Below are 17,782 nucleotides of genomic sequence, written 5' to 3' on the forward strand. Positions count from 1 at the left end.
ATCTGCTGTAGCCACTCTCCCAGTTTGGGGGTCACAGCCCCCAGTGCTCCAATTACCACTGGCACCACTGCTGCTCTTACTTTCCACATCTTTTCTAGCTCCTCTTTCAGCCCTTGGTATTTCTCAAGCTTCTCGTGTTCTTTCTTCTTGATGTTGCTGTCGCTTGGGATTGCCACATCTATCACTACTGCCTTCTTGTGCTGTTTGTCGATCAACACGATGTCTGGTTGGTTAGCCATCACCTGTTTGTCAGTCTGGATCTTGAAGTCCCATAGGATCTTAGCTCGGTCATTCTCAACTACCTTAGGAGGTGTCTTCCATTTTGACCTTGGGACTTCCAGCCCATACTCATGGCAGATGTTCCTGTACACTATGACAGCTACCTGGTTGTGGCGTTCCATGTATGCACTTCCTGCCTGCATTTTACACCCTGCTGTTATGTGCTGTATTGTTTCAGAGGCATCTTTGCACAGTCTGCATCGGGGGTCCTGCCTGGTGTGGTAGACCCTGGCCTCTATTGATCTTGTACTGAGTATATATATATATATATATATATATATATATATATATATATATATATATATATATATATATATATATATATATATATATATATATATATATATATATTGATGAAGACTTAGCCGCCCAATACTTATTTTTTTTTCTGTCTCCATCCTAGATCTGCCTCCCTCCTGTCTGTCTGTCAATGTCAGGTGCTTTATGTGGTCTGCAGAGATAGCAGGATTGCGAACAGAACAATGCATGGCTAATGTATTCTCCAGGGTGTAAAACTGCTGATGTAATGCCTCCTTTCCTGCTTCACTGCCATGGAACAGCATGTCAGTTTGCAAGTGATGTGTTTTCTAGTTTTAAATGAGGATGCAAGTAATAAGTAACTCTTTTTGAAGTAAAATTAGTGTAAAATGAATCTTATTTTACTCTCCTTTAAGAAGTGGTAATGCCACATCACTTTTTCTTCAATTTTGTCACAATGCAACTGCAAACTTCTATGTATTTACAATCTAATGCATAATTATTAAATAGAAAGTACGTGATACACGCTTTGATATTTTAAAAAAATGCAAAATGTCTGTTTCCGGTCCCCCTGAATGTCTTTGGCAGCTTTACAGACATAGACAAGCCTGCTCTGGGCCAGGGTAGCTGTCAAGAATGATCAGAATTCTAGAAAAACATCCAACCACCAGCCAGTCAGCTCTATGGTCGGGAAACAATGACGTACACTTTCATTGATGATCCAATAGAACTTAAACAACACAACATCACAATATAAGAACTTGAAAACCCAAAAGCAGTTAAAACATTTTCTTTCCTCCTTTTTGACATACCAACCTTTTACTGTTCTGCATTTCGTGGGGGGTGTTGGTTACAGCACTGTGCTTATACTCTGAAAAGGATGCAAGTACCTGGTTTAATCCCCACAGCCAGCACTCTGGGTCTCTGAGCAAGACTCTTAACCCCACACTGCTCCCTGGGTGCCATACAGTGGCAGTCCACTACTCGCGTCTTGTATAATGCCCTTTTACACTGGTATTCACTTGTTTCTTGTATAACTGATATATGAGGCTAAATGAATAAAAAACATAATAAAAATCACAGCGCAAATTTTGAAAATGACCTTTGGTTCATGATGACAATTACTTATATAAATAAAAAATATAAATGATCCAGGTCCAACATATGTCAGAGATCCTGATGTACTACTTTCTCCCATAAATGTAGGCTAATTGTTCTCAGGGCTACTTAAAATTAAATTGGGGGATAGGACTTTTAGTTTCAGGCTGAATTTCTGTGGAACAAAACTTTCTACTTTAAATTGTAAGCTTAAAAGTGTCATATTGGAAAAGGTGTATCAATCAAATAGCTTATCCAGATCTATTTCTGTAGTTAGGATATTAAGGATTACTGCGAAATAAACAACAGAAATATACAAGCAACTGTTTATTGCCTTTACATGCTCAGTCAGGACTGGAATAACTTCAGCAAATCAGTAACTAGATGCAACCTGCTGTGCTACCTTAAGATTTTTTTAAACCATTTTTCTGTATGATTTGAAGGAATTGACTCTGTAAAGTACATTTCTATCTATTTGTCCTATATAAAAACTCTGAATTGATTGGATTAAACTGCCTGGTGTGTTTCTTTGTCTTCGTAATGTCAATAATTAAAAAAAGTTAAAGTATCAACTTGACCATCTTTACTCAAGTAAAAGTGAAAAAGTATGTGCTCCAAAAACTACTTAAATAATAAAAGTATAAAGTAACCTTAAAAAAAAGCTAAATTTTTCAACTATTTTGAAGAATTCTTTGAGATAGGGCCAAGGATGAGGGAGGTCTTGTTGGTTTCCGTCTCCCGATACGCTCTCGCCTGTGTCCGACCTTTCAGACATTTCAACATCTTTTTCTGAATCCAACATTGTAGCATGGCATAGACAATTCACAGTTTGAAGAACACCTGCTTGCTTCTGACGATTTCCTTTAGCTAACCAATGATTGTTTGCGTTATATGACTCATCCAATTACACTAGTTTTCACTAGATGTGGATGGTGCCAATGATCTGCATTGGATGGTGCACATGACATGAAATAAATATTTTAAAACATAAAACCAAAGCCAAGAGTAAGGAGTAATGTTTTTTTTTTTTTGCAAATGTAAGTAATAGAAAGTACAGATACTTGTGTGAAAATGTAATGAGTAGAAGTCAGAAGAAGAAAGAAAAATAAGTAATGGAGTAAAGTATAGATACCTAAAAAGTGTACAGTACAGTAAAGAAGTATCTGTTCTTCGTTACTTGACACCTCTGCATTTCTTTGAAGGGAGTCGGTTGTATTTAGGGTAATAGAGCAAAGGGTGCTGAAGTGGAATTACATTTGATCTCTTTTCCATTTGTCCTCATAAATTATGCAAGCTATGTAAAATAAATTAATTTTAATGTCACATCTAAACATTTGAAGGAAAAGAAAGCTTTTCTTTGTACCTTTGATATTAGTTAATTACTAGAGGTACTGGATGAAATATTCTGGGTTATAAAGGTTTTTTTTTTCATTTGAGTGTCTGCTCTCACATGGACATCAGAAGCTCATTATAGCTGCATTAGTGCAGAGCAGGAGAGTGGTGAGTGAAGGAGGGGTCCATTTTAGGTTCAAACAATAAGGACAGAGGGCTGGGAGGGGACATGCAGAAAGGGAGGGGGTAGCATGTATGTGTGTGCTGGTCAGGCTCTTTAACAGCTGCCACATCACAATATTAATTGTAAAGTAGACATCCATGTTCCTAAATGCAGATATTTTATTCAAACTCACCAACAGGAGTTTTTAAGCAGCTATGGGATAAAGATGAAAGTGAAAAGCTTAGAATAGATTCCTACCTACTCTCTGTGAAACAAACATGCAAAAACTGCTGTCATGAGAATGTTAGTGGCCATGAGCTCTGGCGCGCCCTCTGGCGGAAAGATCGCGACACTGTAGCTTCTGTAGTCGATCATCCGGAGGGAGGGGCCGCTGATCGGGAGTACAGACGCTCCTATAGCGCTTTGCTGAGGCACTGACTGAACAGCGCACTGTCAGGAGGGGCCACCATTCCTTGAAGCTCCCATCCGGACCAGAGGGCCGCTGCAGCATCCGCAAAGAGAGGGAAATACCGCTTTGTTAGGGTCGTTTTTTGTTTGAATAAAGGTGGAATCGGAGAGAACATGTCTTATCAAGGCAAAAAGAACATCCCAAAGATCACCGTAAGTAAAGATATTAATAAAAGAGTTATTTCTGCTTCAATGGCTGCTGGAACTTTGATGCGCGCTCCTGCAAATCACTGCGTTTCATTTCATTTAGGCTCTAACTGGGGGAAACAAATAATGAACAGCTTCGCTCTGATGTTTAAGATGGAAGAAATAGAAGAAGGAAAATATAATGTAGGTTATGCGCACAGAGAAATGACTGGCTGCCATAGTGACAGACAGGCAGAGGGAGTTAAGGCGTTTTCTTAAAGGTGTCCTGCATCTCCTTTGTTGAGCGGAAATGTGGCTTAATGCTGGAGAGTCTGGACAGTAAAATTCACATTTTTCTCTTTTTTTCTTCGCATTGACATATTTCACAGGAACACAATTTAAAAACATTTTTATATGCATTCTTGTTTTTAGCTCAGCATCAGAGTGATCCAATAAGGTGGATGATAGTGCCATTTAAAATATTGTCTCTTAGAATGAAAATATGTTAAATTATTAGCTTGAAACAAATTTAATTTTTATAATTTTTATAATAACATATATGTATTTCTTTATTTTTCACACTTATTGATCTCTGCACTGCAAAAACAATCCAGAAATCAGTAAAAAATGGCTTAAATTAAGTATATTTAGCCTTAATTTGAGCAGGTAAATAAGATGATTTGCCAATGGAATGAGTATTTCTACTCTTAAAATAAGATAGTTAGATAATATTTACTTGAAATAAGACGATAAAATAGTTTTTTCTTATTTTAAAAGGAAATTGTCTTGTTCCATTGGCAAAGTGTCTTACTTACCTCCTCAAATCAAGGAAAAACACACTTATTTTAAGAAAAAATAACTTATTGAGATTTCTATTTTTTGCAGTGTGGGATGATATTGATTGACCAGAATCCTCTGGTCTCGTTTGCTGTTTTTATCCAGTTTGTGCCTGTGAGATAAAAAAAAAGAAAAGGAAAATGTGATTTTCATTTTAATGGGATCTTTATTTTAATTAAAAATGTTCTTTAAAAAATCGAATAAGCCCACCCTGCCCACCTCCCTTTTGGCAGGCTGACATGGGGCTTGTGTTGCAGGCTGGTGCTGCAGAGAAAGTGAGAGGGCAGAGCATAGGAGGAGGGGGAAAACATGCACGCCCATTTGAGATGAGCTCTGATTATCTGGCCTTGTGGTGTAGCCCCTTGTTTTTCTGCATCCCCGAAGACGAGACGGATTCAGGCTCTTGTCACAGAGAACAGGGTGGGGGGTTGAATTCAGAGGAGGGCTGGCGTTGCTCAGCAAGGCAGCTGGGTGCTGGTGGGGTGTTGCAGCAGTGGAGAAACCTCTCCCACTCCCACTGCCTCCCCGTCTGCATGTGCATGTGTGCATGGATGTGTGCGTGAGTCTGAAATGTCTGCCTTCCAGTTTTCATTGTTGGAGCTCAGGCTGCAGTCAGGGGTGTGTTTGCTTTGCCTTTGTCTAAGCTTCTCAGCTGATTTTACACCACATGCATGCTCTCTGGAAAGAGCTAATCAATCAGATTTTGACTCTTATTCTGTCAAAAGCCTTTTAAAGGTACCCTTTGATTAAAAAAAAAATGTTCTCATTAATGTGCTAAGATCACCGCTAGATCAGCATTTAAAGTTGGCATTGCTGTAGAATTATTTTTAAAAATCTTTCATTGCACAGATTATACCAAAATTGACATATAAGGATATTATAAATGATCTGAAGTTGACTGCAATTATCTAATTAGATTAACTCATATCACTTATATTAGATTAACTCATCTAGATAAAACCCTCCTCTTGAAAAATAAATCTTAGTTGTATAAGTAGGGGTGTGACAATCCATCCTGCTGATGGGGGAGACAATACTGGGTTTATGGGAATGAGATAAGATAGTTTTTCACTGTATTTTTGGAAAACAATGACATTTTGTTTTCATTGACTCATTTAGTACAAATATATTTCAAACTCAGTTTTTGTTTTAGAATTACTATTCACGCAGAAACAGTCCAAGCTTATTGCCATAGTATTTTAGAGGTTGAGGTTGAATTAGATAATTAAATCTTTTTTTCTTATCATTTTAACTTTTTTTTGTTGTAATAACCATATTGTTTGGACAAAGACAGTTTTTATTTTTGAACAAGCAATTTAGATAATACTGCTAAATATGATGAGTCGATGACATACATGAGTTATCTTCCAGCCTTATTTTAAATTGTATCAAAAATCTATATCCTCAACATTCTGCAAGCAGTACACCATTCTGTGGAAAATAGTAGTTTTTATTGTTGCAAAATGTTTAAGAACTAGATAGCTAAGAAATTACATTCAGGAAGTATTAACACCTTTTATCATCAAGCTCAAGATTACACTTTTTCTTCTGCTCATCATTTAGATGTTCTGACAGTTTATATTGGAGTCCACCTTTGGTAAGTTTGGTTAATTGGGCATTGCCATGAAAGCCTTAAACTGACCTTTATAACCTCTGACACGTGAAAGTAAAGATTAAAGCACAAACACCAAGCATGAAGCAAAAGGAACTGTCTGTAGACCTTCAAGACCAGATTGTCTTAAGTCACTATTTAGGGAAGGATACTGTAGCATTTCTGCTGCTTTGAAGTTCCCAATGAGTCCAGTGGCCTCAATCAATGGATAAGGTTTGGAGCCACTAAGACTCTTCTTTGGGTCAGTAGCCTAAACTGAGTGAATAGTAGGAAAAGAACCAAAGCCAAGGAGATGACCAAAAACCCCATGTTTACTAAATCAGATCTCCAGCCTTCTTTTGTGGTGAGAGAAGGATCCTCAAGAAGTAGAACCATCCCTATAGCAACCCACCCGTTAGACCTGTATGGTCGTGTGGCCAGATGATAGGCGCAACTTAATAAAAGGCACATGGCAGCCATCTGGAGTTTACCAAAGGAAGAACTCTCAGACCATGAGGAAGAACATTCTCTGGTCTGATGACACAAAGATGAACTCTTTAGTTGGACTGCTTGGTTTTATGTTTTAATGAAAACAGACATCAGCAGAACCATACCACCCCTACAGTAAAGAGTGGTTATTGCAGATTCAAGGGGATGTTCACTCAAAAAAGGATTCATGTATCTGCTGGATTTATTTAAGCATCTTTAGTTTCTTTAAAACTATTGTTTCATCTCAGCATGATAGGACATGAAATAATAGTTTTAAAGTAACTAAAGATGCTTAAATATATAACACAGATGCTTCACTTTCTTTTCTTAGAAGTTTCTGAAAAGTTTATCTTTGACTCAAAATAAGTTTGATTCTCTGCATAGCTGTGACTTTTTTGAGCATAACACCCCATTATGCTGAAATATGCTGGCAAGACCCCCACCCAACTGACTACTGATAAATCCAAACTAAGTTTGAGCAACGTTTAATTTGTAGGTGAATTTCACTGGTCTCCTTTACCCACAATACCTTATCATAGGTTATAGAATATTTTTTTTATCACTGGTTCTCAAAGCTAGAATAAATGGTCTGAAAAGCAATGCTGGTCCAAAACATTCAGTTGTAAGTGGCCTCTGAAAAGTCACAGGTATGAAAAAGACCAAACAACTGGCATCTTGACTGGTCCAAAAGGAGATTAGAAATGAAAGCCTCAAATTTTAGATGCTACATAAAATAATTCCTAAATAAATGTGTATTTATAGAGTAGGTCTGATATTGAGGGAAATTTCACATTCTTTTCTCCGTCCTAAGTCCTAAAAAAATGTAACCACTAACAGAACGGTAAACAATCAACTTCTCCTTTGGTCACAGAGATCACAAAAATCATTAATCCTGGCCTATAATTTCAATTTCTTATAAACAAGTTCTTTTGGAAATGTAATCTTCAGTAAAAATCCCAGCTGACATGACTATACCTTTGGGAGAAAATTTGTATTTTATCTGAAAGTCTCAAACTACATTCTGCGTATGTTAGAAAAATGTTTTAGAAAGATGTTCGTTTCTGTTCTCAGTTCCTCGTAGGCAACAGAGATTTGTCACATAATGAGGAAAAATCACTCAGGTCTATAATAATAATATTTCTCAGTTTAGAGATATTTTAAGTCAATAATTGAAAAGATAAAAATAATTTTCTTTCACTTCAGGTGGAAGCTCTTCATAATTCACATTAATGACCCATATTGCAATCTCTGACCCCATCAGGGTTGCCTTCTAACCCAACTGTGCACCCAGATTTTCTCTTTATTTCCTCTTCTCTCCATTCTGGTCCAGCTGTTTTCATGTGTCAGCGCTCTACCCAAGCAGCTCTGTCAGAGTTTTAGGTGTGGTTCTTCCTTTCCTCTCACTGCCATTCACAGTAGTCTCAGTGTTATTCCAGGCTGGTACGTTTTACCAGTAATCCCACCCAGCTGGAATGAGCATTTGTGGGCACCAACCAATCCCAGTAAACAGCAGCAGGGTCCAAAACAACTATCCTTCCTGTTGAGGCACCCCAGATAAGCTCATACCATCAGTGAGAGAAGACACAATACCCCCAGCCCACCTAGAAGCTGCAGCATGAGTTACCGTGGTAACAAGTGTACACTTGTGACAGCAGAAGAATGGTGACCTGGAGATCCATTAATACGCATACAGACATTTCTTAGGCCGGTGGGCTTAGTTTCATGGTGCAGACACGTTTGTTTCTTCTCCTTGCTATCTTTACAAGGATACATTACACCACCGTATCATCCGATCAGCATTCCAGACAGACAGGATCTCTCCCTGACCATGACTGGCGGTGGCCACCATAATTAATTTATACGGAATAACGTCTTGTTTTCTCTTTTCCAAAAATGAGAAAAAAAAAGATGTAAATATTTTCGATTGCTAGGCAACTAGACTTAACAGAGGCATGGTGCATATTCAAGATGACTTTCCTCTTCCAGTGATTCCAGTCTGCCTGCCTCTGTGCAGCTCCCTCCACCCACACAGGGGGCTTTCATTCTCTCTGTTGAAGCTAATGGTGGTCTCCTCTCTCATATCCACACACAACCCCTCACCCTCCTTGTCCTCTTATGCGGCCTTGGGGTTTTCCAGAACCATTCCTGCTAATTAACCGCAGAGTGACCATTTAGCAATTTGCATCCATGCTTATGAGCGCTTTCCCCTTCAGTCAGGGGAAAATGGAAAAACCTTGTCAGTAGACATCAGCGTTGTATTACAAGAACAACATCCTGTCGTCTATTTTTGATCTCAGCTGGCTTGTGTACAGAAAAGACAATTTCCTGTGATATGAAAGACACTTCACTTCAGGATAATTGTTTGTTTAAGGAGTTTAATGACTTTTTAGATGAACTTTGCTCCAATTTGTTGACAGAAATTTAGCAGATGAGCCTATTAGCACTTGCTTAAAGAGGAAGTATAATTGTTTGAATATAGACTTAAAGCAAAAATAAAACAGACAGAAACACATTTGACAAAAAAAAAAAAATCTTGACTCTATATGGCTGTTTTGTTTCACTTAAGGCCCATGCATTTGTTCTGCTGGCTGGTCAGTTTGATTTTCATGTTTTATTTCATATTTGCAGAGCTTATATCTTAGAATATTTTGGGCTCAGAAATTTTAACTGTATTCAACTACAAATAGCCTTTTTTATTTTGTTTTGTCACATAGCTTGAGCTTAAAGATTAGACACAATAGACACAGGTGAGTGTGAGAACTAGTTAAAAATCTAGCTAAAAAGTGTTTTTTTCCCCATCTTTCTGTTTTTTTTTAGTTCATACTGGAATTATTTAATTTGCCTTCATTTACAATATTTTAAAGGATTTATTCCCACATGTTTTTTAAAGGAGAAGTCTGTTCAGCAAGGAATGATCAAATGATCATTATCTATACCTGAAACTAATACATTTGCGGTCACTTATTGGTTTTAGCGTTGATTAGTAAAAAAATTAAAACAATAATTTTCATTGCGATTACTGAGTCTGGGAACGGCCATTTTTGCCCAAGAATAGTAACACCTCACTCCTGACATCTTCTGGCAGTGACGTCACTGTGCGGTAAGACGAAGGCTATTCTCCCCGCTTTACAAGCAAATTTAATGGGAACTACTAGACACGCCTGCAATCAACAAAAATTATTTAAGATTTCCAGAGGACTTAACAATTGAAATTCACGAGAGCTATAGTTAAATTGACAATGCCCACATGCATGGCAGTTGTGAAAAAAAAAGAGTTATTTCACCTTTCCGATTCCTGATCCTCCACGGACGTGTTCGTCGTTGGATTGCCAACTTGAAGAAGAAGGATTTGCCATCGAACTTCTGGCCAGAGAAAAAACACGTAATATGTAGCTAACATTTAGAAGAAAAATGTTTTCAGGATGACTTGGATAATAGTGCGTTGTGACAAACACCAGATACAGCATTGGGACTTGATCAACAGCCAATACCGCACCATAACAAACCAGTAGGTGGCAGTAGTTTTCTTTGACAAACATGGATGCCTCCAGTAAAGCACATTCAAATGAAAATTACATAAAAACATGTATCAGTTATTGAACAGTATGTAAAATTTCATATTTAAAGTACTTTCATAAGTGTGAATTCTGAATATGACCGGACTTCTCCTTTAATGATGAATGATACAGTGTAGCTGGATATCCATTGATGTTTATAAATGAACATAGGTTTTATCCCATGATTATCAGCCTGGGTTTACGATGATATTCGGGCTGAATGTGAATGAGTGATTAGAACACTGGAAATCTCAATCCAGCAAACTCTGCACATATATTCAATATATTCACAGCTTTAGTTCGGACTAAATCTGACCAAAATACTTTATTAACATTGATCAACTCAACTAATACAACTAACAAGGCCAGTGATATTTAACTAAAGTGATAAGCAAAATTTATATGATTAAACAAAAACTGATGAACATGTAAAAAGGGACAAATAAAAAGGTTGAAAATTATTATCAATAAAGAGTATGAACATTATGTACAGTTTAAAAAAAAATTAAGTGTATACAGTATATATATATATATATATATATATATATATATATATATATATATATATATATATATATATATATATATATATATATATATATATATATATATATATATATATATATATATATATATAGTCCAAATAAAACAAGACACTTGAAATACTGTTGATAAAACTAAGAATCCTAAGAAATAAGAACTAAGAAGAAACTAAGTACTATGTATTTGGTGACAGACACATTCATGTTTTCACAAATCCAAACTTTAATATGTTGTAGTGTTTCTGTAGAATGCTTTAGAGATTGTCTGACTGGTTGAATTATTGCCGTTGCTTGTCTCAATGTCACAATGCTTGAATACCAATGAAGACAGTTGCATTAATCGAAATTTTGTCACAGATATTGTTTGTATAAAGTTTTGAGCTTTCTACAGCAATCACAGTCTAAGAGCTCCTTCTGTTTAAAAATAGACCAAGCAGATATAACCTAGTATATTTAAATCATTGCCTTTACTGAGATTTTAAGCTTATATTCAGCAGGTTTTGTCTATCAGACAATTTTTCTGTACCAAAGTTGAAGAAAATATTTAAAATATTGTGTTTTCACAAATCTTATCTTTTTATACGCCACAGTTAATCAATAGCTACTCTTAGCAGGGATTCAACAAATGCAGTTTAAATTGCATAAAAACAGTTTGGATGCCAATGTCAGTTCCTAAATGTGGTTTATGGATATAATTACTAAAAAATGCTTGAAAACCAATCTGTTCCACAATTTAAATGAGATCCAATACCTCCACATAGGATGAATTAAAAGTAATGGGGCTTCCATAGTACCTCTTGTACTTGTGCCAGCTATCTTAGCAATCCAATAATTTGTAACCATATGTTCTGGCAGTTGACAACCAATTGGTTTGATAAAGGTCGACTTTGTCAGCTTATAAAGTTGACAAACTTGACCAAAGACATTTCAATGGCTACAAGCCAGGCAGTGCAAGCTTACACTAGAGGTAACCCTCATGCAAAGTAGGTGGTGATATTCTGGTGGAGAGATGCAGGTTTAAATAGGCAAAATAATAGCTGTTAGGAATGAGGATAATTACAAGGGTTGCAGGTGCATCTTCTTGCACCAATCAGCAGAGAGTGGAGAAATGGAGAGGATTATTTCAGGAAAAAAAAGGATGTTTTGACCTAGTAGTAGTAGTAGTAAGCAATTACTCTGAGTAGTGCTCCTCCATACTCTCTCCTCCATACTCAGAGAAAAAGTAGTAATTACACTAAGAGGTGTGTAAAATATATATATTTTTTTGCTATATTTTTGCATTCTGCGCACCGTAATTTTTTGGTGCATGCATTGTACTTGTCTCTACTGTAGGCACAAAAATGTTTAGCAATTAAGGATACGAGCCCCCTGAGAATGTGTAGCAGCCCTGTTAATAATTTATAATCTACATGTAATAGTAACTTGAAACACATTGTTGTGCAGATCTCAGCTCAAAATTAGAAAAAATTATCATGCATAGTCCAAACAAACCTGCTGTTTCTGATCAGGGTTGTCTCAGAAAGTAATTTGTTGTCACACCCTTACTCAGGGTAATGACTTCTTAGTTTTCTGAAATGGAAAAGCTAGGCTGTGTGGGAATTAACCCAAAAACTTACTCTGGATTGTCACGAACCCTGCTTTGAAAAATGGGGGTGGAGGCAAGCAGCCAGTCAGCGCAAAAAACAAGTAACAGAACAGAGTCATGACAGAACATTGATTCTAGAGAATTCCAAACCAGACATTTGTTTTTAATAAAAATCACAAGTTGGTTAATAGTCCTCAAATGGATTGACAGGAAAGGCTGCAGTATATACATACCTGGATATATCCATTTAGAAATAAGTAAAAAAAAAAAGGTAAATGTCAGCACTATACAGTGGCAAAGATGTATGCATGTTAACCTTTGGTTTGCAACAATATCAGATCAAAGTCCTTTATGTAGAAAACTAAGCCATTGTCCTACAAACAGCTGTGCCCCAGTCTCAAACTTTGGACATGCACAATAAGCTGCACAGCAGTGAGTCAAAGGCATTAAATGTCCAAACTGGAGCTGTAGTAAAAATTCAGATGAAGGCCTGTGCTGATAATGAGGATAGTGGTGTCTCGTTAATGTTGTAACAAATGGTCAGGGGTATTCCCATGACCACATAATAGCACATATGGTTTAACTCCAGCAGTGTGAGTGTTGCAAAACCACAGTATTCATGTTACATAGAGAGAGAAAAGTTGTCCATTGTCCATCATAGTGTTCATAAAATGAAAAATACTACAGAAGTCATGTGTATGAAATAATTGCTAGTAATATGAATTACTCTTTAAGCAGCCTTCTGACATCAAAATGGCAACCTGCCGATGTATGGACACAGCAGAATTTCACAGCTAACATTTATCATCTGTGTGCAAAAAGGATCAGTGCAGCATATAGCTGCCTGTGGTTGGATAACAAAGGTCTCAGCTGGTGAAGGAGTTTGAAACTCTTTTCAGTAGGTTATCTGGCAAAGCCACAGTAAATGTTAAGTCTTCTTTTATGATTTGTGTGCTGAAATTTAGAAATGTAAGTAAATGTGGTTTCAAGGGTAGTTTCTAACAAGGTCTGACAAATGGCAGAGTCAATGAGTTGTTGCAATCAACTGGGATTATTTAGATAAAAAAAATTGAATCAATTTGACTGTACAGTATGATCTGGTGAATTGTAAAGTGCCTTGAGATGACATTGTTGTGAATTGGTGCTATGTAAATAAACTGAATTGAATTGAAACAAAGAATCAACAAGGGTAATGTGCTCTTAATGTTCCTTTAAGTTTAGAAGATATTACTTGCTGTTGATCTCCATTTCTGTTTTTATCATTCAGGGTTTTTCCCTCTGTGGTTCAACTTACTGAGGTCAGCCCAGAAATACAGTTGGTTAATGGAAAGCTATTGATTTCTAAGTTTATATGGCTCTCCCTCAATGTTGTCCTCAGCCAGTGGGCAGAAATGAAAATAATCAATAGGTGTGCTTTCCCTGATGCATGAGGCTGCACCCTTGATTGCAGTGTTATACATATTCTCTATAGAGAAAAGTTCATTAGGGAAAACCCCTATTGCTCCAAATTATCCACCAGTTTAACCTTCAACAGAAATGGTGACACAACTGTATTTGATTGCACAACTTGTAGAATTTTGGTGACTATAGACCAATGCAACAATACTGCTGCGTTTAATGGGATAGTAAGCCATGAGTATCCCATTTATGGGATAGTAACCCATCTGATGGTTACGCTTGTTTTCAGCTTTCAATTGTTTGGACATCCTTCAGAACCATCTTATGACTACTTCTCCACTCTATTCAAAGGTTGTGCTCTGTAGCTGCTGGAAAAGCATATGTATTCACCTGCCTGTGAAGAAAAGTGACTGTGTATTATTCTGCGTCAGTGGTTTATGAAGTATGAAGTGCGTTTTTATCATGAGTTTGTCAAGTTTGGCGTTCGATTAAAAGAGGTTTAAATTAGATAAGTGACCACAGTAATAGCTCACAATGGGATTTGGTGGTAGGCCCACTTAAGGGGGCTAATAAATGTATTACTTTATCCAAAAATATTGACAATTACTGCATGATTTCATTGGGTGCTGGTCTCATTGGGTTTGCGACGAGTGTGGAGCAGCGCAACTATAGAGGAAATGCTAAACCTTAAGCTAGAAGGACACCTTAACACATTTCTCAAGGTCCTCCAACAGACAGGATTTTATGTAGATCATACATTCAGATTGATTCAAAGTTTCCTATCAAATGAAAACAAGCTGATTGCATCGACTCATTGACCCTTCAGCAATCCCTTAAACCAATACTGTGTAATAATGTGTGATAAAATCTGTCTGATTACCTTTACCCTCCATTTTCACCATCTGTTGAATGCAAAATAAAATATATTTGTCCTGCTGTTGTATGAGAAATTGCATGTTGGGGACAATAAAAACTCTTTAACCTTAACCTTGAAATGCCTGATACTACGATTGCTCTGGTGTTGACCTAATGTGAACCCTGGTGTTCTTGATATGCTTACTCACTAACCTGCTTATTTTTTGCAAATCAAATAATTGACACCCGTTTTGGTAATCTGACTGTAGCTCAAGTTATGTTGTAAGTAGAAAAAAGTAGCTTTTTACATTTAATACATAAAGAAGTGTTACTCAGCTGTCTAAGTGAGAAAATATGTTTAAGCTTCCATCACTATTGTACTTTGGAGTAACTTAAGTAGCATGTAGTTTATTCTTTTGAGCAAAGCTTTGCATTGGAAGAAAATGTCACAGAGTTTTAGGGCATGGAGCTCTGAATTCTAATGAGTGCTGGTGCTCTGTTACAGCCACAGATTTGTGTGATGTTATGTGCTGTTCGGGGTGTGGTTGCTTACAGGCTTACAGGCAACACTGTTGGATCACCACATACATCACCATTCACAATTTCCAGGACATACACTTACGCACACTTAAGGAAACAAGAGCATTCACTATGAGCAAACCTTGCTTATGACCTTGGAACAAGATTATTTTTTTAATTGTATTTGTGGAGCTACGGCTGCAGTTTATTACCATGATCAAGCCATTGGTGTTCTGCCAAGGGTGTAAATCGACTTGCACATACAGTATGCTGACGGAAAAATATTGAAGTAATTTCTTCTCATCAGGCCTAAAGTCTTTTTTTGTTTTACACATGGGGGAATTTCAGATTAAATTAAATGATAAATTTCTATCTATCTATCTATCTATCTATCTATCTATCTATCTATCTATCTATCTATCTATCTATCTATCTATCTATCTATCTATCTATCTATCTATCTATCTATCTATCTATCTATCTATCTATCTATCTATCTATCTATCTATCTATGTTGTTTTCACTGGGATTATCTTGCTCCTCACTTCTGACCTTAAAATTGTAAAGAATTTTCATATCTTAAAGTTAACAAGAACTTCTCCTAAATTGATTAGTTTCAACAAGTATGCTGCATATTTGAAATAAATTATGTTACTCCATGTCTGGGGAGCCTTTTCATCAGTGGTGTTTTTTCCTCATAATATCCTGGATTAGGCATCAGCTTAACTTGACAGTTTGCTTAGAGCCCTCCCAACCAGCTGTCCAGTTCTCCAACTATCCTCTAATGGGCCCCACCCTGTTCCACAGGCAGCTTTAAACTTGACCAAACCTACTGCATCAGCAAAACCTGGCACTTATTCTTCCTTCCTGTCCAGGATATTTTCTTGTCACAATCTGCTTGTAAGATGACTATCGGATGCACTGCTAAGGAAGCATCACAACAATGTACAAGGAATATTTTCAACACAACTGGTGTAGTTTGAGATTTCTTTTATTTATTTTTGATGCTCTTTATGTTAGCAATGTTTATCTTGGACTAGATTTAGTGTGTGGGATTTATAGATTATAGTGAGAGTAAAAAATCCAGAGCCTGCTATGTTGCATGACAGCTTCTGATAAAAGTGGCTTGGAAGTTATTATAGCATAAGAAGCTTAAGCAATGGCTAAAATCCAAATGACCATTTGCTGGCAATGAAAAATTTCAGCGTATGGTATCAAGTAGACATTTGATTGATTGATTGATTGATTGATTGATTGATTGATTGATTGATTGATTGATTGATTGATTGATTGATTGATTGATTGATTGGTTGGTTGGTTGGTTGGTTTACATTCATTAGGTCATCAAATAATTAGTTGTCAATGCAACTGAAAATACAACAAATAATATCAAGACAATAATGACTAATTGTTGCAGGCAGAAGCACAATGCAAACACAAACCATCTAACCACACACCCCTAACCATCAAAATGCAAAATATAGAAATATGAGCACTTATTATCACTTAAATATAAGAACCAATAAGATGATTTGGAGAAAGTTAAATTAAATATAGTGGAAACTATTGTATTGCTACCAGACTAGATCTAAGCATTAAAAACATGAGTAAAATACATACTTTTGTTAATATACATTTGAGCCAATTTCTATTTCTGTATTAAAACAGACCAAATTCTTCATATGGACCAGGTTTTAATTATCTCCCTTTTGATTCTTAGCATATAACACTTGCTATTCCGCAAATCAGCTTCTGAGGACATGAATTGTTATATTTGGCAGGCAACACACAGGGTGGGCTTTAGTGAACTGTGAACGTTTGTATGGGAAAGTAATGAATGAGTGAATGAAACATTTTTCATATCCTCTGGGTGGAAAAAGGAGAGACAAAATTCAGCAACAGAGAACTAAAGAGGCACTGTCTATCTCTAAATATAGGATTGTAATGATCTTGTACAGCGACCATTTCTCATGTTGATATTTGCTTGACAGTGTTTTTAGTCAAACTGTGTCTTTCTTGGAAAGGAAGTCCATTAAAGTCTAACATTCTCCCTCCTTCTTGTGTCTCTTTCTCTCATCTTACTCCTCCTGCAGAGCGACAGGCTTTTGATCAAAGGTGGGAGGATTGTGAACGATGACCAGTCCTTCCATGCTGATATCTACATGGAGGATGGCCTTATTAAGTAAGTCCACTGCACTTTTTCCCCCCCATTTACTTTGATCTGCGTAATACATTTTTATTACATTTTTTCTGTCGAAATGTAGTTTTTTTAAAGGTTATCTTTAACCTTTCATTTATAACTAGGGGGGATATAGAACATACAATTTAAATAAGCTAGATGTGTTTTTATTCATAAATAAAGAAACAGCTTCTAAAAGTATCTCCTTGCATATAGTTGCCTATAAATTACAAAGAAGACATAATTTGTGTTGTCTATGAAATCTTGCCTGGATACTTATGAAGGATGATGGTTCAAGATGTAAAGCCACTGCAGCCAAAACGGAGGCTATGTTAAGTGTACTTCAATAAGATTTAACAACCACTCAAACATCCAATTTTTACCTTGGTTAACTTGAAAGATGAAAGTTAGAGAAGATTTGCCTTTTATTTTTAGGTTGTAAATGTTTTGTTCTCATTGCCATGGAGTTTAGTGAGAGAGTCTGCTAGGAAACCCTGGTGTTGCAT

At 36.6% G+C, this 17,782-nt stretch overlaps 1 protein-coding gene across 1 annotated transcript in view; it reads left to right on the forward strand.

The window, feature by feature from the left end:
- The first annotated feature begins 3,552 nt into the window (after positions 1-3,552).
- dpysl3 (dihydropyrimidinase like 3) overlaps positions 3,553-17,782 on the forward strand; it is a 50,791-nt gene continuing 36,561 nt past the window's right edge. The window contains exons 1-2 of the mRNA XM_038302216.1: positions 3,553-3,751; positions 17,191-17,279. Coding sequence (XP_038158144.1) covers positions 3,713-3,751; positions 17,191-17,279 — 128 coding nt within the window. The 5' untranslated portion in view covers positions 3,553-3,712. The remainder of the gene's footprint in view (positions 3,752-17,190; positions 17,280-17,782) is intronic.

This window comes from Cyprinodon tularosa, unplaced genomic scaffold (genome assembly GCF_016077235.1).
Source record: "Cyprinodon tularosa strain WSP-4 unplaced genomic scaffold, ASM1607723v1 ctg484, whole genome shotgun sequence".
In the NCBI taxonomy this organism is placed as follows: Eukaryota; Metazoa; Chordata; class Actinopteri; order Cyprinodontiformes; family Cyprinodontidae; genus Cyprinodon; species Cyprinodon tularosa.